The sequence below is a fragment of the Syngnathus floridae genome, chromosome 21, assembly GCF_059516105.1.
Source record: "Syngnathus floridae isolate MCC-2025c chromosome 21, RoL_Sflo_1.0, whole genome shotgun sequence".
Taxonomy (NCBI): Eukaryota; Metazoa; Chordata; class Actinopteri; order Syngnathiformes; family Syngnathidae; genus Syngnathus; species Syngnathus floridae.
In genome coordinates, this window is record NC_142433.1 from 8,189,699 (window position 1) to 8,212,690 (window position 22,992).

Sequence of the window (22,992 nt, forward strand, 5' to 3'; positions counted from 1 at the left end):
GTGTGTAAGCCGCACCGGTGTATAAACTGCACCAGGTAAAATTCGGGAATTTTTAATTTTTATTCTTACATAAGCCGCACGTGCACACATGTTTTTTTACAACGAAAGACAGTACACAGAAAAAGTTTTAATAACATACTTTAACATGTATTTCTAAACATTCTAAACTTGTTAACAAAGAAATACTGGACACAGAAAGCTTTTTTAAAGTTTTAATAACATACCTTAACATTTCTTTCCAAACACTCCCTGTGACGCGGCAGTAATACCGCAGCAACACGGAAGTAACACAGCACTAATAGGGTTTGATTAAATAAAACATACCGGTAAAAGTCACTGAGACGCGGCGGTAGCACAGCAGCAACACGGTAGCACAGCACTAACAGGGCTGGTTAAAGTATAAGTAAAAAAAAGAGCTTCATCGTCTTCATCTTCCTCCTGTGCAGTGAAACCATCGAAGTCTTCCTCCTCAATTTCCGATTGGAATAGCATTAGATATCCTTCGCCACACACTTTCTCAGTATCTCTTTCGTCGTCGTTTTTATCCATTTCTTCTAGCATTTTCCATGATGAGGGTCTGTTCATGCTAATCTTATTCATGCACGAAGCGCTAAATTACTTTAAACTAGCGCGTGACACGTATAGCTCCAGAGTAGACGGGACCACGAAATAAAGAAAAGGGTGCCGCAACACAATGTCATCAACATCGACTGCCTTTAGCGTAAAAGCGGCATCATATGCATTTCCTTTGTCCCCCATAATGACGGTTTGTGTATAAAAGCTTCCTTTCAGTAATGTCCGTCTTGATCGCGTTCTGCGTGATGCGCGAAATGTTGTAAACACAAACTAGCGCGTCTTCTTCGGCGCATTATCTCTTCTTCGACTGTCTCGCTCTTGCTTCCTGCTAGAGCGCCCCCTGAAGGCCGGAGACCGTAAAAAATCCATAAGTACGCCGCGCCGCCATTTAAGCCTCAGGGTTCAAAGTAACCTTCTGAATAAAATGCATTAAAAGTTCACATTCATTACAACTTGTTTTTGGTGAGCAAAATGTCAGAAAAATTGAATTTAACCTTCCTATTGTGTTAGGGTCACTAGTGACCCGTTTTGAGTTTTAGCATGTGCTGGATTCTGTCTACAATTTAGGGAGCGCGTTATCTGCGCCTCACAGCAAAAGCCTTAGCCAATCACCTGTTATCCAATTTACTCACTGCGTGCTCGTTTAATTTCTTCAGATTTAGGAAAATGCAAGGACACTGAAGCAGAAATTGTGGGCCGAGATTGATGGGTGATGAGTCTTCGGGGTGGGGCAAGTTCGAAGGAGAGTCTGCTTGCATGGGAGTGGTGCTGGTTATGGGCGATTCGGTGTGTAGGTGGGGGGCTGTTGGTGTGTGTGTGTGTGGAGGGGGGCTGTTGTCCTCCATCCCGTCTTTCGGCCTTGGCGATCATCTTTGGCCGAGTTCTCGGTGGGGACTGTTGTCTTCCCTCCCGTCTTTCGGCCTTGGCGATCATCTTTGGCCGAGTCTTTGGGTGGCTCCTTCTGGCACCTGCTGGTTTTATCTCCACGTGACCTTCCTGTGAACATTCTTCTCCAATCTTGGACATACACTGTTGTACCTCATTCTTATTCTTTTAATTTTGTCATTTTGTACGAAATTATGTTAGCTTTTGGCTGTGACATCATTAATCTATTGCTGTTCTTTTGATACATCATGTCTTTGCTTATTCTTAGTTTAATCATGCTTCCAACCGTATCTTTTCTTTGTTAGGCAAACTATCTCCCTCTGTGCAGAGTGTTCAGTAGTAATCAAAAACTGGCGTCTAGCATTAGTCAAAACATAAGATACAATCAAGTACTGAACGGTCAAGATGACTCTGGCCGTGTCCATGATTCAGAGAAAAAACATCAGGCATGCATTACACAGTTCCTTAAGGGTCATTAAGCTATTTAGGCAATATATCAAAAGTCATTTGTTATTTCAAAGTGCTCAGAAATATATCAGATCATAAAGTTATAAAAACCTTTCTCATCACCACTTATCAAAAATGTCTAGTTATGTCTTCTTTATTGATTTGGTGTGTAGGTATAATTATATGCTTAAAATGTTTCTTTTATTTATTTAATATGTGAATATAGTTGTCTGCTTATGTGCTTTATTCAATGAGGTTTGAGCATATCTGTTTTTGTAGCTAGGCAGGACTTTTTGTATTTTGACCCCATTTCCTGCACATGCATACAAGTACTTCATACATTTATTTTTTGCGTTGAAACTTTTTGACTTTGTTAGGGACTTCCATTTAAACAAAATAATGTTGTTGTTTTTTTACTGATTTATAAAGTGCTCTGGTGTTCGGGTCATTTTTGACCCGGTTAAAATTTTCGATTATAAAACATTAAAAAATGCCAAAAATGAAATAATAAACACACAATCAACCAACAACCTCTTTCTCCAACCACTTGAGCTTCATTTAGGGGCTTTTCTCTTTGCCTTTCTGCGAGAACAAACAAAGGGAGACATGTCCAGGCATGTCAAGCCATTTGAGTGTAGAGGTGGTGACTTGCAGAGTACACATCTCCAATTCACAGGATGCAATAATGAGGAGAAGATTGACTGTAAATGAAGCTTTGGATCACATCTTTGCTGCAAATGTGGGAGAGGACACATAGGATTTTAGCGATGGAGATGAGCAGGCCTCTTAGGACGAAGATGATGTGGAGTACCAATTGGAAGAAACAGACACAACTGATCAGTCTGAAGAGGTCACTGATGCTGAAGCTGCTCCTGCTGAATCACTCCAATCCAAACGTGGCAACATACGTTGGAGCACAGTTCCTCCTGATGTGCATGGAAGGACAGCTGCTGCAAACATCATCAAAATGACCCCAGGGGCCACGAGGTTTGCTGTGACAAGAGTATGTGACATCAAGACGTGCTTTGATCTTTGCCATTGTCACTAAAAAAAGTCATAATTGCTATGACAAACCTTGAGGGGAAAAAAAGTCTATGATGCTGTGTCATCAGGAAGAGACAAAAAGCTCATCATCATCCTGGACTACAACAAAAACAAAGGAGGAGTGGACAATCTGGACAAGCTGACTGCCACCTACGCTTGCCAGCGAATGACCAAGAGATGGCCAATGGTTGTGTTTTACAACATCCTCAATGTGTCTGCATATAATGCATTTGTGTTGTGGACCCTTCGACACTGCCATCATCCAGTCTGTCCTCTGCACCTCCATCCCTGTCTGGTTTGGATCGGCCTCCAAACAAGACAAGCACAGACTGCAACGGACAATAAGGACTGCAGAAAAGATAATTGGAATCAACCTCCCATCTATTCAAGACTTGTACCTATCCAGGACCAGGAAACGTGCAAGTAACATCTCAACAGACCCTTCGCACCCAGGTTGCAGCCTGTTTGAACTAATCCCCTCCGGACGCCGTTATAGAGCTCTGTACACTAAAACCAGCAGACACAGAGACAGCTTCTTCCCCCAGGCTGTCGCTCTGATGAACTCACACCACTCTTAGAGTCTCAGAGTCATTACTGTGCAATAACATCCCGCTTTCCACACCTTTTTTGTCTACACTGTTTGTACTATGTGTCCTCTCTGCATCCATTGCAGCCTGGTCATCCTAGAAGAGGGACCCTCCCATCTGTGGTCTCTTCTCAAGGTTTCTCATTTCCCCTAGCTGGAGTTTTGAGTTTTTCATTGCCCTCTTGGGAGTTTAAGATCAGTTTAAGATCAGGAGATGTTTGAGAATATCTTTCATTTTTCACATGTCCTGAGTGTTGTTGTTAGTCACCTAAATGTTGAACAGAGGCTGTGATTTACCGAAGTCAAATTCCTTGTTTGGCACGCTCAAACATGGCGAATAAAAAACTCTTGAATCTTGAATATTCACCAAGGGTGGAATTCAACCCAAAACACCAAGCGGAGAATGTTTCTTCAGGAGCTCGGGAATTTTCTTGTCCAGCCGTACATTGAGCAACGGGAACGGGTGCCAAAGACCCAGCTGCTGCAGACTTGGTCAGACAGATTCAGTGGTCACCAAGCACGCCATCCACATCCACAGCAACCAGAAACACATCAGCATCACCTTCCTCCTCAGCAGCCAGTCCTGCCTCAAGCACTCCATCCACATCCACAGCCATAATGCCAGTGAGACCACCTTGCTCAAAAAGAAAGAGCTGTCAGGTCTGCCCTAGCAGTACAGACAGAAAAACCTACATAGTGTGCTTCACCTGCAAATAATACATCTGCAAAGAACACACCAAGTGTCACTTTTTGCAACACATGCATCTAAACACACACAAGCACGCCCGCGCGCACACACACACACGCACGCACGCACACACACACGCACACACAGGCATGTTCTTTGCACATAGGATTTATAGAACAAGTACTTGATTTCTTTCGGTGTGATTTTCTCGATTGGTCTCGATTGGTTGTTGTTTATTTGACCTTGCAAATCGTTGTTTTATTTGGATTTTTTATTATTTATGACTGTTCTGTTTTTCATATTGTTTAATATTGTATTGAAGTTCTATCGTGTGGAAAAAAAAAAAAGACTTATTTTTGCCCTTTTCTCGAAGTAGATATATACGGGTCCAAAATGACCTGAAACACCATAGATGTTACTATATTTGATAATATTAAAATGAAAATCTTTTTTTGTTGAACATTTAAGAAATGTGTTTTAATATCTCTCAGTTACACTCAGGTAACAGAACAACTGATTATTTTGTTGCCTTCTTCTCTTAAGGTTCATTTGACCACTTTTTAGACATTGAAAATGAGGGGTATGCTGTAAAAACAAAAGGCCCAGGGGGCCACAAAAAAATATTAAAACCAATCTTTTCATGGATAAGGGAGCCAAACCAGTTAAACAAGAGTTAAGAAAAACATTGGATGATAAAAGATTGTTTTTAGGGTATTTTATGGTTGATTTAATACACCGCTAACACCACAGATGGAAGCAGAAAGTTAACACATTAGGAAGGTTAAATGCTGATTGATTGGGTTTTAATACAATGCAGATGGTCCAAACAGCGCCACTGCTTTGTATAATCTCTGAGTCACATGGCAGAGTAAGAGAAGGGGTTTAGAGCACAGGTGTCAAACTCAAGGCCCGGGGGCCAGATACGGCCCGCCACATCATTCTATGTGGCCCGCGAAGACAAATTGTGCATCAAATTCGTGTGTCATTACTAGAATTGCAAATTGTCTTCACTTTTAATAATATCTTTTTTTTTAAATATTTGACCGGTTTTTACTCGTCTGATTTGAAAACGAGTTATTTTCTTCAGATTGTTTTGTAGCTTTTACTGTATATAATAGTGTTAAGAGTAAAAGTGATCAAGTCATCACAAAAATCACGAAAAAAATCTTATATAAGCCGCACCTGACTATAAGCCGCAGGGTTAAAAATTTTGGAAAAAAGTCGCGGTTTATACACCGGAAATTACGGTAGGTTAATTGCAAGCAAGCTAACTATCTTAGTAGAATTTAATGAAAACACTACACAAGTTGGATCATAGTCTTGAAAGTATTATTAGAATTGTATTTACGGTCTTCCAATGACAGCATGCATTTCCGTCTTATTTACATTTGGGGGGGGGGGGGGGAGCATCCTTAATCCCCGTAGGCCAGGGGTGGGCAATTAATTTTTACAAGGGGCCACTTGAAAAACCTGAGTTATGTCAGAGGGCCACACCAACAATAACTTAAACCTGCTCAACTTTATTCCATTGTAATAGGCACTAAATTATTTATTTTAAATGGCTGGTACTGGTAATTAGAAGAATACAATTATTCTGTTTATATTTATATTAGGCTATGTGAAATTGTGATGTATAGGTCAAATAAAAAAATCATTAATCAGTACAATTTATTCTTAACTTCAACTTTTCCTCAAACTGTGAATTACAACACATTTATAGAAACATATCAATGTGTCCTCAACCCGCCTTGTTACGGTACGTCGGGAGAGTGACCCATTCTCAAATGCACTCTTTTTCTCCGGGCATATCAGTGCAACAGAGTCCAATAAGCACTCCTTAATAAACTCTCCGTCAGTAAACGGCTTACGTTTTCTGGCAATTTTGCAGGAAATGACAAAACTTGTCCTGACCGCTGTGGGCGTGAAGTTTGATAAAAAGTCCTTGTTGGGCTTGCAGTTTTGCTAGCAATTGTTAGGTTACGGATTCTAGTTATTGATCTGACTCCAAATTGCGATCAACACTTAACACATAAATTGCTATGTCCTAATCCACACACTGGCGCACCTAACAATTTTGCGAGTTCGTTCTGTCAAAGAGAAGACCAGTAGATCAATTAGACCAAATTTACCAATTATTTATTCCTGACAAAGCGCACTAATACAGGCCTGGGTCCCGGGTCCCTCACACTAAAACTCGTGCGTTTTTGTGACCACCAAAAGACGACACATTCTTCCGGGTTGCCCAGTTTTAAAGAAACACAATATGAATATTAAAGCATGCAAAATATTGTGAGATGATTGGTCGATGGCCATCTCCTCCCCGGTCCAGGTGTCGCTGAGGTCAGACGGTTGGGTTTTCCCCTCAAAGGCCGGTCTCATAGACGTGCTGTTGTTCTCGTTCCTCACCGACCTTGAGATGGTCTCCTCCGGTACTCCCTATCCGGGCCTATTCCACAACACTTCGAAGAAAACAAGTTCATGCAGTTTGCCTGCACATTCCTCGGCCCCCACCAATCCACACGAGCACTCCAATACTAGATATGAATATGATTATAAGTTTAACACAACCTTAAAAAATATGTTTGCAAACTCCCGAAAGCACATTTTCCTTTACAATGCATCAGCCTCTGTTGTGCGCTCTTTATTAGACAGATTTCTGTATTTTCCTCATGCTTGGTCGTGTAGTGGCGACTCAAATTATATTCTTTAAACACAGCGACCTGTGTGCCACAAACCAGGCACACGGCTTTACCTTTCAGTTCTGTAAAGAAACTTGGCAGTCCATGTCTTGTTGAAAACACGGCACTCCTTGTCAACTTTCTTTTCTTCGCGTCAGCACAGATTTTGAGGGCAGCATTACTTCACGCTGTTCACCTACACGCACAGCTCACATGCACGCACGCTACACGGAAGTGCGACGCCTTTCAAAATAAAAGCAACACAGTTGTATTGCATGTACGACACTGATTTTTTCAATTTATTAAGTTGCAATCAAATGTAATTTATGATTGCGGGTCGGACAGAGACGCACAAAGGGCCGGATATGGCCCGCGGGCCGTATTTTGCCCGGGTCTGCCGTAGGCGAATTGTCATTGGTTTATCAGCTACAGGTGTCCATCGATTTGCATGCGAAAGCATTTCATTAAAATCTAAGATTGTGAAAAAGGATGACCAAAAATTAGCTGCCAACACATTATTTTTTACTTAATATAATATCTTGATATCACACACAAAGAATTGTGTACTCCCTCTATGCAGATCGATCAAGTTCACTTAAATCGCCTTCGGCCCGCTGTCTAGATTAGACCTCCACATACTGGCGGATCGGCACCTATTCGAAGATTAAAATAAATAAATAAATAAATAAATAAATAAATAATTAATTCCGCCAGGTAACGGTGATTGAGAGCAGCTTCTCATTTTCAATGCCAATGTGGTAGCAGACAGCAGAGTAAAACAAAGCAAATTAGACGCTACTAAATAGTTGTACTATGTTCATCTTGTTTTCAATTGTCAATTATTTTACTGGTTCTTTTATCACAAACAATTTATTTAGGTTTGATTACCTGATACCTGACATGTTTCGCGGAAGTGATAGCCGAAACATGTCAGGTAATGAAACCTACATAATTTGTTTGTGATAAAAGAACCAGTAAAATAATAGAAACTACTAAAAATATGTAGATCTCCTTTTCCCTTCGTCTTTTCCCCTCAGGGGTCACCACAGCGAACCATCTGTTTCCATGGTTTGGAACAGACTGGGTTCGCGGCATGAGAAATTTTGGCAAATTTCTACGCCGGAAGCCCTTGCTGACGCGACCCTCTGCATTTACCCGGGCTTGGGACCGGCACAGGAAAGGCACTGGCTGCATTACTAAAAACATATAAACTGTACATTTTCATATAATTGCATAGCTATATAATCACGTGAGAGCTCACAGTGATTAATAGGTTCATAATAACAGGTGCAAGTAAAATCGGATGAATAAGTGAAATTATTTGCTCCAGAGTGTTACTAAAATATGACAAGCACTACTGCAAACAATTCAACACATTTTAGAAGCGTTCACATTTGCAAATACGTGTTTTCCTTTATCGTATTATTTACACGATGGGCTTGATTTCAGTAACCCAAAATATTTTCACAATTTTGTGGATGCCAGTTAAGCACAATAGGGAGCAGTATAACACGGCTGCTTCTCCCTGCACTGTGAGAATGTAATAAATGGGGAAAATGCACTTCCCATTTGATGATTTTCCATCACTAACCTCAGGTGTCTTTCCTTTTGCTTGTTTTTTCTTAACCTTATTAATCTTCTTTAGGGCCGTGTGTTAGAGATTTGCTCACTCCAACTTATTTTGCAAGAACCACACGGGAGACAAGTAAGTCCTTTTAGACACCTGCAGGTGGAGAGTCCATTTGTCGCTGTGCGTACAGCGATGTTCGAATGGAGGTCTGACTCTCGGCTCCTGCAAGAACTTTTTCATTAAGAGAAACAGGGTGGGGGTAAGAGTGGACTGAATAGAGAAAGCCCTTGTCCTCTAGTCAAAACATATCAGGGGGTGTTTTACGACCTTGTGTAGGATGGGACAAGCTAGGTTACTTATTACCGGTTACATTCCAACATAATCATACGATAAGGATAATCTGAAAAACCCTAACACCGTGAGCTTGACCTCGCACCATTCGCCTGTCCTTTGACACGCCTGGGGGGGGGGGGTTAGGTTAGTTGAGATCTTATCGTCGAGAGGGTCTCTATTATTTGGCAGCTCGCGTTTCCCATATGGTGTTAATTGGCACAAAATGTGGCCCGGCATCCGCCCCCGCGCATCGCGCATACTGCAGGCTCGTTAAAGGGGACCAAATGGAGCCTGGCGGTAGAATGGTGTCAAGATGACCCGTGGCTGTGCAGAGTCACCTTATACTCAGGTGTGACATTACAGCATGAGAAAGGCATGCTGGGAAAGCTCGCAGGGGGGGGGGTAACGCAGATGAGGAAGTTCAGCAGGTGAAAAACAATATCCTGCAGTACTCTGGACTTGAATCGTAAATAAAGGTACACCGTGTGTGGGTAACTCCCAAATAGACGCCTGTCCCGGCTGCAGTTAAGTAGTAAAGGAACGGCCGCCCCAGCCAGCCACTTTTCAAGTATGCTTGCATTTGGAGGCGTGTGCGTGTGTGGACTTCCAGCCCGTACTTGCACATATACTGGTTGAGCGGGTGACTCAGCCGAGGCAAGATGGCAGGAGGGAGGGCTGAGGAATGGGGGGGGAAGGTGTGGCGAGATGCCTCTGGCGCATTCCTCTCAGCAGTCGCGCCCTTTGTGTATGTACCTGTTTGACATTGGGAGCGTCTTTTTCGCCCTCCTCTGTCACTCCCACCTCAAGTTTTCATGCAGTCGCGCTAAAGACAAACTCCTCTCGTGTGTGTGTGGGGGGGGGTTCACACTTTAGAGTTGCAGCGCAAACGGGCATGATGAGGGTTCGCAAGTGAATACATAGATCCAAACAGGCACCCTCAGAAAACAGTGTGTGTGTGCGAGTTGCTATTAGGGTACGCGTAAAACAAGGTGTGTTCATGACTTAGGGCATATAAAGGGAGCTAAAGTTCGGAAAGCACCTACCCGATTGTGCACTCATGCGTTGACTTGCGTCATTGTTCACTTTATCAGTCGAGATAAAGAGAGAGTGGCAAAACAAATCAGAATTTTTTTTCGAAATATATGTAATTTAAATCAGGATTTCATGCAACTATTCAGGTGGAAAAACACTTGTACAAATATCCAGAATGAAAGTATATCACACGGTTTAATTCAGATGTATTGTTCAAAGCTCAACATTGATGAAAAATATTCTAGAGTGGGGACAAAACTAAGGTGGGCCCGCTCTGAGTGAACAGACCATCATTCAAATCACCCCAGCAGTGATCGGATAAGTAAAATGAGTCACTTCGGTTGTCCTGTGATGCATTCATCACTCACTTATTAACAAGTAAGAAGAAGGGAGTCACTCAGCAGCCAAGTAAGTGAGTATTTGGGGATTATCAAATACAAAACAGTCATAAAAGGCCATTTGAGACCAACAAGTACATGCGGGCAACACACAATCAAAGGTCTCGGATGGCGACCAATTGCCACTTCAATGCCACAAATTCAAACTATAACCAGCACAATCAAAGCACGCCACACACAAATATATTGTAGAATTAAACAAGTTGCCTTAAGAACAAACAGCAAGCAGCCATGTTTTCAGTGGGGGGAAGAAAAAAAATACGCTGCAAGACTCACAGTGAGGGCGGAGCTTCCAGCCGGAGCCTGCGAGTGTCTGTACCGGGCCAACGACGTCTCTGGGCGGAGTCTCTGGGCTGGTGAGTGGGGGAGCGGGGAGCCGAGCATCCCGCCTGCTCCTTCCTCATTCGCCGCAGTGGCGTAGTGGCGGCGGCCCTGAGTGTGCACTTGGACGCACACACGCACGCACGCAGGGCACTCGATCCAGGCCAGGAGCCTCACTTTGGGGGAGGCTTTCAGAATAATTTGCTTTTTGTTGACAAGTTCCAATGCGGACGCAAAGAGAAGACGCCTTACAAGTTTGGAGGTAAATGGAAGGCGAGACACAGTTGGACAGACAAACGATCAAGCGGCTACAGCGGCTCTATTCAGTCGACTTCCTGACTTGACTTTCACACTTCTATTCATGCTACACATTCCATTCTGTCGTTCTGCTCCATGCGGCTGCTCATCTATTTGAATCCTGCCTGCTTTTTCCTGCACTTCTTACAAAATGTCTCCATTCAATTTCACATCATGTCTGAAAGAGTTGAGAACAAAAAATGCAAAATGTCTTTGATCTGCATCGAGGCTTGAGCATGACATCCTCCAGGTAACTCCTGCTCACATACACTAAAATAGACGGGATAGTTTTAAAAGGTGCGCCCAATTAAGTCAAGCGATCCTCACTTTCAAGAAGTTCCCCGCCTTTGGACTTTGATCCCTCTATTGTCATGACTGCACACATCTTATTTGGTTTAGAGCCGTAAAAAGTGCCAATTCAAATCGAGTTGCCGCGTTTTCCCAGTGAGTCACTCACTGGGAAAACAGTGGTCCACTGTGTGTAATTACAAGTGGGGGGGGGGATCAGTATTGTGGCAAGAATTTCTTGCGGTGCGTCTTTTTATGGATGTGGTATTTGCTGGAATGGTTTTGTTCCATTCTCAGAGAGCGTGGAAAAGGTCCATTCGTGCTCGATGTTACATAGTTGACAATTTTAGCAGACACAGAGAAAATGTTGCAGTACCGGCAGGAAACTACGGGGGCAGCATTGTAGATTGGATGCAAATTGTTTACAGGGAAACCATTTTACGAGAAAAAATGTAGCTGTAACTACTATGAAGAAAAACGTCCAAACTGTCACACCAAATAAAAGTTGTAACATGCAAGTTAGTCCAGAAATCATATGGCAATATTCTGCCAATAATGTTGTTTGGTGTTTGAATGAGTGTCGTCCAAAGAGCTGAAGCACCTTTGGTTGGCTTTTGTGCCCGTAAACAACACTCGGACCCAGAGTGCTCACCACCACACACCCAACTGGATCTTGAGTCCTCAGTTTTTGTGCGCCACTCAACGGTTCTGGTGAGGTGCAGAGCCCATGTTTGTGCTCGCCTGTTTGAGCACGTTAACTAACGCCAGCCGCTGGTAAAAAGCAGCTGTGGGCTCGCATGAACTGGCTCGTCCCTCCCAACCTGTTCTCAGGTATTCCTTGCCGAGCTGAATTATCTCACGAAATGAACGCTAGGTATGCCCGCTCCACTCGCGTGGGTGAGGCAGCTTTAGAGACAACAGATGCGATTGGGGAATATGGCTTCCAGATAATTCACATGTTGACACGGAAATTTGTCTTTGGGTGCAGGCACCCATTCTCTCAAATGGCATTTCAAGTCAGTGTCTAGACAAGAATGCCAGGAATGAGCTCACCTCAACATCGGGCTTAGAAAGCCAGCGGAGGTTGAAGGCCTGCACTGATAACAAAACAGTGCCATTTGAAACGGTGGTGATAGTTTGGAGCCGAGAAATGAAAACAGGCTTCAGTTCAGGAGTGGGTTTTTTTCCGCCAAGCATGAATTTTCCTTTTTTGGTTAAAAAAAGAAAATACTAATGCAACTTAGTATATTTGGAGGCAAGAAACGAGGCACCCGAGGGACTCAAAAGACGTTTGGGGCGGCCTAACCTTGACCCTAAACCCTAAAGCCGTGTGTGAAAAGACAGTCATTGCCTTTAAAGTAGTCGTCGTGTCCTTGTCAGTCACTTCACTTTTCCACGTAAGGGAGGACGAGTGTACGATTTCATTCAAGACTTTGATGTTGCTGTTAAAACAAAGCGAGCAGGCCGTGTTTGTTTGACAATCCCAACCAGTAAACCAGGTGGGAGTGTTGGTTTGGAGAGAACCGCCCAGCAGTGCTTCTTCTTTCCACAGTAAAGCTCAATCTGGCTTGACTCGGAAATCTTCAGATTCCGTTGCATGTTCATCATTTCTTAACACGTAAATTTCATCATGACTCAAACGTGATGATTCAGGACAACAGATCAAGCCCGAGGGAGATCCATTCATACGACAGTCTGATGTTCAAACAGTTCAATGCGAAATAGCATGTACGCCCGCCCGACATACTTCCCGGGCCGCTCGCTATGGAACTTTGGATGGGAGCGCCAGACCACAAAGTCAGGAACGAAAGGGAAAAAGCAGGAAGTTGCTTCCAGATGACTCACTAGGGCCACGAGTAAACTTGACTCTCCCTGCCCTATCACAGTAACATTGTGGGAAGGTCACACGCTCTTTGAGTTGGAACAAAAACACTTGGCCTCTTAAATAACAAAGATCATTTGTGCACACGCTGACAATCAGCCTCCCACCATCGTTAAAGTTAAAGTCCCAATGATCATCGTCACACACACATCTGGGTCTGGTGAAATTTGTCCTCTGCATTTAACCCATCCCCATGTGATTTTGATCCATCCCCTGGGGGAGAGGGGAGCTGTGAGCAGCAGTGGTGCCGCGCTTGGGAATCATTTGGTGATCTAATCCCCCAATTCCAACCCTTAATGCGGAGTGCCAAGCAGGGAGGCAATGGGTCCCATTTTTATAGTCTTTGGTATGACCCGGCCGGGGTTTGAACCCACAATTTTCTAGTCTCAGGGCGGACACTCTACTACTAGGTCACTGAGCTGGTATGACAGACTGTACGCTTCCACGGAGACGTAGCCACACAGTCCAAAACCGTGCGCTCCAACAAGTGGCTGAGCAGGGTGGTGGGCTTTTTTTTTTGTCGCCATTCTTACTTCAAGACGAATCTGACTGCGGCATCTCCATGAGTTGGAATTGTATCAGAAACAGAAAATCTTCAAATGCCGAGCAAACTCTCGAGGAGCTTGTAAAGTCTAGTGCCGCCGGCACCACCAGATGAGACATCTCGTGTGCTGTTGTTAGAGCTAAATTCAATTTGGGTGTTGTGGGCTCGAGGGTCGACCTGCTTGGCTCAGCTGATTGCACTGTGCTGCTCTTGAAATGCAGCCTGAGACCACTCCTTAATAGAACCTTGGCAAAGTTGGAGTCCTGGAATTGATGGACAAGGGCCTATGAGAAAAGAGTTGATTTGGCTTGAACAACTTTGCCTCTTTAGCATCGTCCTATTTGCCCTCAACTTGGTGTCTGAGCGGTTTCCGGCTGTGACAGGTTGACTCAGCGGGATCTTAGCGGGAGAACCTGTCCATACACCTCTGCATACTTTGTGCTCTCCAGTTCTCAACCTTGACCCTTTTGTGTTGTAGAGTTGCGACTTCCTCAGCACCAGCCCTGACTTGGACTCCAACTAATACCTCCAACCATGGCTCACCGCTCTCAGAGTTCTTCCATTGGTGACAACCCCCTGGACCCAAATTACCTGCCCCCGCACTACAAGGAGGAATACCGCCTTGCCATTGATGCACTGATCGAAAATGATTTATCGGTAAAAGAGATTTGCGGGATATTTGGGGCTCGTTTATGTCAGAACTATGCATTGACCGGGCGCTTTCTGTCCCGCCAGGGCTACTACGAGTTCCTCCAGGGAGCCGACGTGGTCAGCTTTCTGGCACAAGCTGAAATTGAGCACATCAAATCCACGATCCAAGAGCCCACTCACGCCCACAGCGTTCCCGACCTGAGGTACCCAGAGGCAGGCCACAATGTGGAGGGCTCATCCGACACCTACTGGCCTATGCAGTCCGACCTGGCCGCTCCGGGCCTGGACCTCGGATGGCCACTGACTCAGAACAGCTTCATTGGACCCACGGAGGTCACCACTTTGGTCAACCCGTCGGAGCCAAACATGCCAAGTATCAAAGAGCAGGCCAGGAGACTCATCAAGAATGCTCGGCAGGTAAGAAAAGGTGCAGAGTAGCTTCAAGCACAGACGGCCAATCAGTGTGTCGGTCACCACCAGAAATCACATGCCGGGTCAAAAACCAACACGTCCTATCCTATCTTGTCCTTATCGCACGTAGCCAACGGCCGAGCATTGCTGACTCGTGTATGTTTACGTAATGCTATCTCCCTAATTGTACTTTCTATCTACCACTGCCGAATTTGCTGCTCCGCCCTTTCCGACCAAGGTCTGGCGAGGGCTAAACTGGCTTGCATTTGGAGGTTCTCGCAGCTTTGCAATCCAGATTGTTTGATTTGGAAGACAAATTGTACATTTGTTCTATTTTCTAGGTCATTGCGGTGGTGATGGACACGTTTACCGATGTGGATATTTTCGCCGACCTCTTGGATGCAACAGCTCGCCACATTCCTGTTTACATTCTTCTAGACGAGCAGGAAGCTCAGAACTTTGTCTCCATGGTGATCAACTGCAAGGTCAACTTGGACTTAATTCAGGTAAAAAAAAAATGGTCTCGCATTCAGAAAGGTCGATCTGCCTCAATCTGACATGCGAATGCACATTTGAATTTTACAGATGATGCGAGTCAGGACCGTGGCAGGAATAACCTATCAATCCCGAACGGGGAAGTCATTCAAAGGGCAAATGAAAGATCGTTTCCTATTAGCTGATTGCAGAGCTGTGCTCAGTGGTAATTATAGGTGAGTTCTGTTCCTTGTGATTTTTTTTTCTTTTGTTTCTCTGCAGTCATTTTGATGATTTTTGGGGTATTTTGTCCCAGTTTCATGTGGTCATATGAGAAAATCCATCGCTGCATCGCGCACCTTTTTCTGGGTGAACTGGTGGCCACATTCGACGAAGAGTTTCGCATCCTCTACGCTCAGTCCGAGCCCCTCGTCATCGACCCGTCGGACGGAACGCTGGCAGTCCCGGACACTGGCGCTTACTTAAGCAGACAGTTGGGTTTAAAGAGGACCCAGTCCTTACGGAACCCTCTAGGCTTCCGGAGGCAATCCGAGATAACCTCCAGCTACTCATACGGAGATCAGGAACGCAACCTGGGACTTCCATTCCGACGAAACGACCCCTTTCGTCACACCATTGAGCACGGGGCGGCGATCGTGATGGGGAAGTATTCCCAGCAGCAGTTTCGTCCCCAGCAATCCTACTTGGAGCAGGGACGGTCTATCGTGTCCCGGCAGATAGAGATGAGCGGCTTCAAGAGGCACAGCTACGCCGAAGGCACCCAGGACAACTACATGTCCTCCAGGCACTACATGAAGCACAGAGTCATGAACAATCTGGACGAGACAGACTTCAACAGGTACGCTACACTGCCCACTATTCTTTTGGTGCCACAGACAGTAAACTCACTGAATCGCTGTCTTCTTAACAGGGAACCCAGACACCATTTCTACAGTGAAGGTCCCGGCCCGGGTTCTGGCCACGGACACTTTGACAGACATCGTCCGCCGCATCTATCCATCGACCAGTATTCAGACTCGAGTTCCTTTCGCTCAGACCTCGAGTTCAGTGGCGGAAACTATGCGAGAGGCAATGCACATCTTTCCTCGGACGATTTAAGCGGACCCGACGGGATTCACGCACCTCCAGTAGCCGGGAGGTATGGAGGAACCGCCGCCCAGAAGAGGCCAACCATTGGTCAGGCTTATGCTTGTCAGAGCTCGCCCACGCATCCTCACCCGCCAGACAAGAAGTCCTTTCCAAAGCACTCAGATCAAGAGCACGGGGAGGACGCAAGCGTGCGACACGGCTTGCGCAACTGGCGGATCCACTCGTATCTGAGCACATACGAGGAAGGCGGAGAAGATGGGCTCAATCAACCCGCCGGGCCGGACGCCTTTGAAGATCCTCCACCTGCTCAGGAGCCCGGTGAAAGTTCAGCCGCCCGCTTTGGGGTAAAGGAGCCGCTGAACGTTGCTTCCAATCCCAGAGCGGATTTCAAAAAACCTCGCTTTGGGAAGCCCTTCGTCCCTGACAGCACCGGCAAGGAGTTGACCACCAAGGACCTGCTTCCGTCATTTTCGCTGGATAGAAGTGAGAAGGAAGCGGAGAAAGACCGGGAGCGAGAGGCGAGGTGGGGTTCTGAAAAAGATGACAGCAGGGAAAGAGAAGCCAAAGAGCACTCAGAACTCTTCCTTTCCAAACACGACTCGTTCCGCTCACGGATCAACCCGCTCCTGCAGCGGAGCTCACGTCTGCGCTCCTCACTCATATTCTCATCTTCCAAAGCTGAAATGCATAGCGGGAGCACCGCTGCTGCCACGGAGGATGAGGGCAAATCCTCCATTGTAGCCCAGATCTTAGAGAAGAGGCGATCGTTGTCTCGGGAACCTTTCGAGTGGAAAAAGATGGCAGAGGAGAAGGATCAAGACAAAAGTGAGATTGCAAAGGAAAGCGAAAAAGGAATGAAAGACATAGCAGAAAGCAAAGATGAACCTCAGCAGCACCTGGCAACCGTTGACACCTCTGACGCTGTCACCTCATCTCTCAACTTTAACGACCCGGCGAATCGACTCAAGTATTTCAAAGAAGTAGCTGCTAAGCGGAAAGCATCCAGAATGGAGACTGAAGCGTCGCTGAAGGTCCCAGAATCAGCAGAGAAGAAGGCGGACTATCCTGACCATCCCCCCCCCACAAACACTACAGCCGGTACTGCGAGTAGCTCGACAGAATCCGAGACCAAGAAACCGGATGCATTGGGAAAAGAATCAGAACTCACTCGGCGATCTTCGCTTACATCCTCCAAGCCGTCTCTGCTCTCTCCCAAGCCTTTCGTAAGTAGCGTTAAGCACCCCGAAAGCCACAAGGACGAGAGCTCGTCCGACGGCCAAAAGAAAGACCTCTTCAAGACTTTGAAGCCCCTCCCGTCCCCAAAGATCTTCAAACGGGACCAGCTCAAGTTTAAGGTACTCAATCCTCGCAGGGTCTCCTGTGGCGAGGAGATCCTCACAGACGCTACAGACTCCGAGAAGAGCGAGATGAAGAAGAGTCGCTCTCAAAGTTCCTCCACTCTGCCACACGATGAGTCCAAGGAGAAGGTGATGGGTTCCAACACATCCATCAACACGTTCGGCGAAGGGAAGGGCGACGGCAAAACGTTGGACTTCCTAAAGAAACAGACTCAGAGGCTCAAGGGATTCTTGGGTCCCAAGGATAAGGAGAAGAAGTCCTCGGGAGAAGATCGGGGCAGCATGAGCACTGTCAAGGAAATGGTCGAAGATTACAACAAGAAGCAAAGTAAAGACACGGGGGGATCGGCCTCACCCGCCGCTGACGACCAGCCCACGGCAAACCACAGGACGTCGCCCGGCACATCGGGTTCATCGCGCTACCAGCCCTCGGGGAGCTCTGTTCTGTTCAGCAGCAACCTCCGTGACGACACAAAGGTCATCCTGGAGCAGATCTCGGCTAACAGCCAGAAGAACCGACACGAGCGGGGCGAGGACGGAGATCGCGATGCAAAGGACAATGACTTCTTGGCCAAGAAAAACCGCTTGCTGAGACCCCAAGGCGGCATACAGGAGAGGGAGGGACTGCTCAAGAGGATAGAGAGTCTAAGAAAGGAGAAGAAGGTCTACAGCCGCTTTGAGGTACTTTACGGCGACATACGATCTTTGTTTTCCACTCCAACTGAGACTTGATTCAAACATTTGAAATTAATTGTTTTCACACACTATATCTCAAGTTGTAACATTTTGGAACCAAGTTAGGAACAGCATCCCAAAAGTGCGATCTTATTCTTTCTACCTTGTTTCTGGTTTGATTTCCTGATCAAAATTAATTCAGTATGTTTGACCGACTTTTTACGAATGCCAACAAACAAGTGTGTTGTTGTTCTTTGAACAGATGGGAAATACACTGGGATAGCTGGAAAAAGAAGGTGCCTGCTTGAGGACGACGTGGGAATCGACTAAAGCGCCACCAAGTGCCAACAACACGCAAGCGTTGCTCCAACACAGTCACCTCTGCTAACCTGGAAGAACGTTTTGAAAAAAAAGTAAAGACGGATGCAGAATGTGCCAGTTTGCTAAACACCGCTACAACTTTGGCCTTAGAAGGTGACCGAAAGTGGATCGTGTGTTGACAGAAAAAAAATAAGGTGGCAGTGGTGCAGGCTTGTTGACTGAAAGTGGAAGTTGGCAAAACAAAAATACACAAAGAGAGATGGATGCCATTCAACAACAAAAAAATGTATTTTGTCTTATGGAAATGTGTGCCAAAACACAAATATTAAGAGTACAAAAATGTTGGAACGTTGTAATGGGGAGGTTGGTGTGTTTGTTTGCTGCGCCATACAGACGGTGTGTTGTAAGTGAGAAGACGCGTTGAAAATTTGCGTTGCCCCCTCTTGAGCCAGGTGTGAAAGGACGCAAAGGTTTTGATGGCGCCTCTGCCGAATCGCGTGATGAAACCAAAGATTTGCGCTGATTAAGCTTTTTTCTTTCTTTTTTTTAATATGCGGGATTGTACATATTGACAGGAATTCATTGGCTGGCTATTTTGACTTAACAAAAGCTTCTTTGTCTCACTGGACATCAAAGAAGCTTGTCTTAATCTTGTTTTTAATTGAAATTGAATATGTGGCCATTTAGTGTTAATAAAATTGCATTTGAAGTATGCTGCAAAATACTTTTATTAAAGCTCTTAAACAATATAGCAACACTATCAATGGCTTTGCAAGAATTGAACACCCTTTTGACATGTTGTGTAAACAAACATCAAAGTAAGAAAATCCAACAGAGGAACATTTGGAACGTTACCTTGGGTCAACGTTAGGAAAGAGGAGCAAAGTGGCCTGCTTTTTCCATGAAAGTACCAAGGCAGTCCTTGAGGTGGACGTCATCGGATGAGCTGACGTCTCGCGTTCTGCGACAACAAAGTATTTTGACAGTTTGGAACATGAGAGGAAGAAAAGAAAAACAAGTAGCGAAGGTTCATTACCTTGAGTCAGTGCTCCGCTTTACTCTTTTGGCTGAGCGTCTTTCTGGATGAGATGACCAGATGCAAGTCGATGACTGTTTGTGACGGGGCGGTGGTGGCAAAAGGTGTCGACTTACAATGGCGGCGTAGAGCTGCTTGTGCTGTTGCATCATTGAGTGGAGCTCATTCTCAAACTTCAACCTGTTTTTGAACACGTCCTGTCATCACTGTGGCCATATATCATTGTGCTTCAAAATCAGACGCACTTCATCTTGCGCTGCTTGAGCTTTAACTCCCAGATTTCAGAATGGTGCTGAGAGATGAGGTCCTCACTTTTCTTGGTCCGCTCAGCAAGCCTAAAACGGACATCAAGCAGTGCCAAAACTGAGAACATGCCTTCCGCTGCTTCACAAGATACCGCTCATAGATGTGATGCGGCATTTTCAAAATATGCAAAAAATGTGATTGGTTGTTGAATTTCTGGCTCTAAAGACTTTATGACAACTTTCAATGGAAGACAACTTGCAAGTTGGAAGACGAACTGGAAGGACTTGAAGGTATGTCGTTCCACAGGTTTGAGTGTGAAAAATCACCTGAGATTCTCATGCTTGGATTCTTCGCACTGGAGCTGCAACTTCTGCAACAGTTCTGGAGGAACGGGGATGTTGTTGTTTTTTAAAGCAGACTTGATTGACGGCGTTCTGAACTGGATATGAATCTCCAGTACCTTCTTTTTCCTGCTCGGTCCTCTCCAGTTGGTAGGCCTCTGTTTGCCCTGAAACGACAACTGAGACCTTTTAGGACAATCCCGTTGCAAATGCTAACAAAGTACGAAACGATGGGACCTGTTAATAGACCATGGTGCAAACATTTTTTTCACAAGAATGACGCAACAATTGGCAAGGTAATTTCACCGTGACAATAACAAGCAACAGTTGGTGTTTGGCTGTGCGATACTCCGCCCTACTGGCAGTTTCTAGGCATGGTTATTTATTAAAGCCTGTAGTTCGAACTCATTTCCGTGTTTGTGGTTGGTTGACGTTCAACTTTTGCTTGATGACAATATATGCGCGCTCCTTACGTGCAGCGAAATCCTTGTGTAGACAAACAATGAGTGATTTCCTCTTCATAATATCAGTCTCTAGATCTTTTTTGGCTGCAAAAACACACCAAATATAACAGGAAAAAAACATTAAAAATGATATCAGGCTTCCCATTGAAATGATGATGAAATAAGGATGGCCTTCCGAATGCACGACCAAGTTCCACATGCTCAATGATTCAAACACTTATGTACTATTTCAAATTTTTCAACAATGAGCTGAACATTTACAAAATTGGTAATAGAATCTCATTTCCTAAAAAACCTGTGGTGAATGTGTCAGTTCTTTGCTTCAATTTTACATCAATACACGGATCAGAATCGGGTGTGGTTGAGGGCATTGCTGCCCAGTACAGACTACGGACTTAAGTTTCGCAGTTGTGTAATAAGCCAACTTTTATAACGATGAACATAGATTTTGTGATTAGACGCATGGGGTTTCATTAACATATAAACATACCTACAGCACATGTAGAACATGCATTGCAGATTGGGCTGTACTACAGCATCACACGGGTCAGAATGTTAGATACGTGCAGGATGCGGACATCCCGATGCATGTGAACTATGAACTTAATCATGTCTCATAGTCAGACATTCATCACACCCATGGCACCATATCTTTGTCAGATAAGGATATACCAAACTGATAATGGCAGACCTAATGATGCAATCGCTGGTTTGACTGGGAGGAGTAGCTAAATAACTTACGGTTTTACCTAACTTTTATTTGCCGCCTCTCTCACAAGAAACTCTTGATGTACAGGTTTCTAAAATAATGGGTCACTACTCGATAAAATTTCAATTTACGCATTTTGTAGGTTCAAAGTAAACAATATGAAAACCTTGTTAAATTACGTCATCAGAAAGAAGCTTTCTTATTGGCGCACTTAAAAAGACGCGAATAAACGTTCAACGAAAGTAATTTCACGCTAACTTCGAATTCTAAGCCCAAAGGAGAAAGTGGTGCACATATTGCACACACGTGTTGCGGCACTAACGCGTGCCGTGTTAACAAAGAAAAAAACGTTAAAACACGTCGACATGGAAAAACGGAAATGGAAATAACTTTGACGTGGAGCATTTCCGCTGACAAGAAACTAAATTAAGTAAACCTACAAAACTAGAACGATGTGTGAGAAATATGGACTACACGCCATAAGCACGTCAAAGTGCGTTTTAGCTTTTCTAAGTTGTTTTTTAAATTTTATTTCCATTCCTTTATGTTAAATAGCATGAGCCAAAGTAAAAGCAGAAATACGTATCCAGGGCGTACCTCGCGTCACTTTAGAAACGATCCACAGAAATGTACTATTAAAAAACAGAATAACAACATAATGATGTAAGTTATGATGTCCACTGCACTGTAGAGATACTATATGTGCTCTTTGGATAGTACGCAATCTCCTCATTTAGCCAACATACACGTTAGAAACCTTGAAATACCAGAAGATGTGACTGCTAAGTTTGAACTTTCCATAAGAGACCCCAATTCCCGTTCCCCAAAATACACGCAGTTATAACAACTTTAATCACCATTTATTGTATGACTAACTACCAAACAAGTAGTTTCATTTAAATAATGTATGTGTTAAGAAATAAAAAGTCGGGTCACCTTGTTGCAGGCTCACGAGTTTGTTCTCCAGCTCTTGAATGTTGGGCTCCTTTAGTCCTCTACCTAGTGGAGGATTATAATTTAATAGAGGACGTGTTTATCTGTATATGAAATTATAACATTTGAATACATCTTAGACCCACTCACCTGCTTTGGCTCTAATATCTTCCATGTTGAACCCTGTTACAATACATGAGAGTATCAACAAATATTGTTAAAAAGGTGGTAACTGGACTGGTGTTGCCCATTTATTTTGGGCAATTAAATGCCAAGTTAGATATACAATTAGCTTATTAGCTTTAGCCAGTTATAGTATACTGTGCTAACATTAGCCGCGCTGGGAAGCACCTGTGAAGTATGTGATGCTCGTAGCTTCAGCTTCAGCAACGCTCAAAGCAACTAGCACATCGGTATTGTTTTTAACCCCTAGCAAAGTCGTCAACCTACTTGTCGAGTTGCTCAGTTTTACGCTCTAGAATGGTAGAGTTTTGGCTGGAAAACGGCTCGTTTAACGAGCTCCTTAGACGTCCAATTTGTTGTGTGCACGTTCCCGGCGGTCTGCCTCACTGTTGTGTGATTCTGCTTTTAAATCTCAGGCCTTCTTGTGTCTCGTTTTAGTTTTTAGTTGCATTACAACGTCTTTATTTGTGAATATTTGCTTGTCTATGTGCCCACACCCCTCACCCAAATC

General features: G+C 44.6%; 2 protein-coding genes across 4 annotated transcripts; one reads left to right on the forward strand and one right to left on the reverse strand.

Annotated features, from left to right (window-relative positions):
- Positions 1 to 2,439: 2,439 nt before the first annotated feature.
- On the reverse strand, positions 2,440 to 22,919 carry LOC148380459 (synaptonemal complex central element protein 1). 3 transcript variants are annotated; one of them, XR_015854753.1, is made up of 11 exons: positions 22,749 to 22,919; positions 22,449 to 22,481; positions 22,302 to 22,364; positions 20,666 to 20,740; positions 20,312 to 20,359; positions 20,178 to 20,232; positions 19,851 to 19,940; positions 19,606 to 19,785; positions 19,425 to 19,530; positions 2,720 to 2,855; positions 2,440 to 2,639 (listed from the first exon to the last, which is right to left on the reverse strand). XR_015854753.1 is itself a non-coding variant. In XM_088364323.1 (10 exons), exons 2-9 carry the CDS (start codon positions 22,471 to 22,473, stop codon positions 19,437 to 19,439), a joined length of 630 nt encoding a protein of 209 aa, XP_088220449.1. In that variant the 5' UTR covers positions 22,474 to 22,481; positions 22,749 to 22,918; the 3' UTR covers positions 5,881 to 6,685; positions 19,425 to 19,436. The 3 variants fall into 3 exon arrangements, 1 of the variants encoding a protein (XP_088220449.1); XR_015854754.1 differs by lacking the exons at positions 2,440 to 2,639; positions 2,720 to 2,855 and adding an exon at positions 5,881 to 6,685 and having other exon boundaries at positions 19,606 to 19,648; positions 19,722 to 19,785; positions 22,749 to 22,904; XM_088364323.1 differs by lacking the exons at positions 2,440 to 2,639; positions 2,720 to 2,855 and adding an exon at positions 5,881 to 6,685 and having other exon boundaries at positions 22,749 to 22,918.
- On the forward strand, positions 10,623 to 19,320 carry sack1hb (scaffolding CK1 anchoring protein Hb). Its single transcript, XM_088364279.1, has 8 exons — positions 10,623 to 10,820; positions 14,048 to 14,226; positions 14,305 to 14,637; positions 14,973 to 15,137; positions 15,217 to 15,341; positions 15,422 to 15,964; positions 16,037 to 18,254; positions 18,511 to 19,320. The coding sequence occupies exons 2-8, from the start codon at positions 14,104 to 14,106 to the stop codon at positions 18,529 to 18,531; spliced, it is 3,528 nt and encodes a 1,175-aa protein (XP_088220405.1). The 5' UTR covers positions 10,623 to 10,820; positions 14,048 to 14,103; the 3' UTR covers positions 18,532 to 19,320.
- Positions 22,920 to 22,992: the final 73 nt, after the last annotated feature.

Bases quoted from the DNA above. Each gene is read 5' to 3' on its own strand.
- LOC148380459 (XM_088364323.1), bottom strand. From the start codon at position 22,473: ATGGAAGATATTAGAGCCAAAGCAG. The intron at 20,233-20,311 runs GTACTGGAGATT...CCGTTCCTCCAG, and splicing joins GACCGAGCAGGAAAAAGAAG to AACTGTTGCAGAAGTTGCAG. The intron at 19,941-20,177 runs GTGATTTTTCAC...TGTCCGTTTTAG, and splicing joins TCCAAGCATGAGAATCTCAG to GCTTGCTGAGCGGACCAAGA.
- sack1hb (XM_088364279.1), top strand. From the start codon at position 14,104: ATGGCTCACCGCTCTCAGAGTTCTTCCATTGGTGACAACCCCCTGGAC. The intron at 14,638-14,972 runs GTAAGAAAAGGT...TCTATTTTCTAG, and splicing joins TCATCAAGAATGCTCGGCAG to GTCATTGCGGTGGTGATGGA. The intron at 18,255-18,510 runs GTACTTTACGGC...TTCTTTGAACAG, and splicing joins AGGTCTACAGCCGCTTTGAG to ATGGGAAATACACTGGGATA.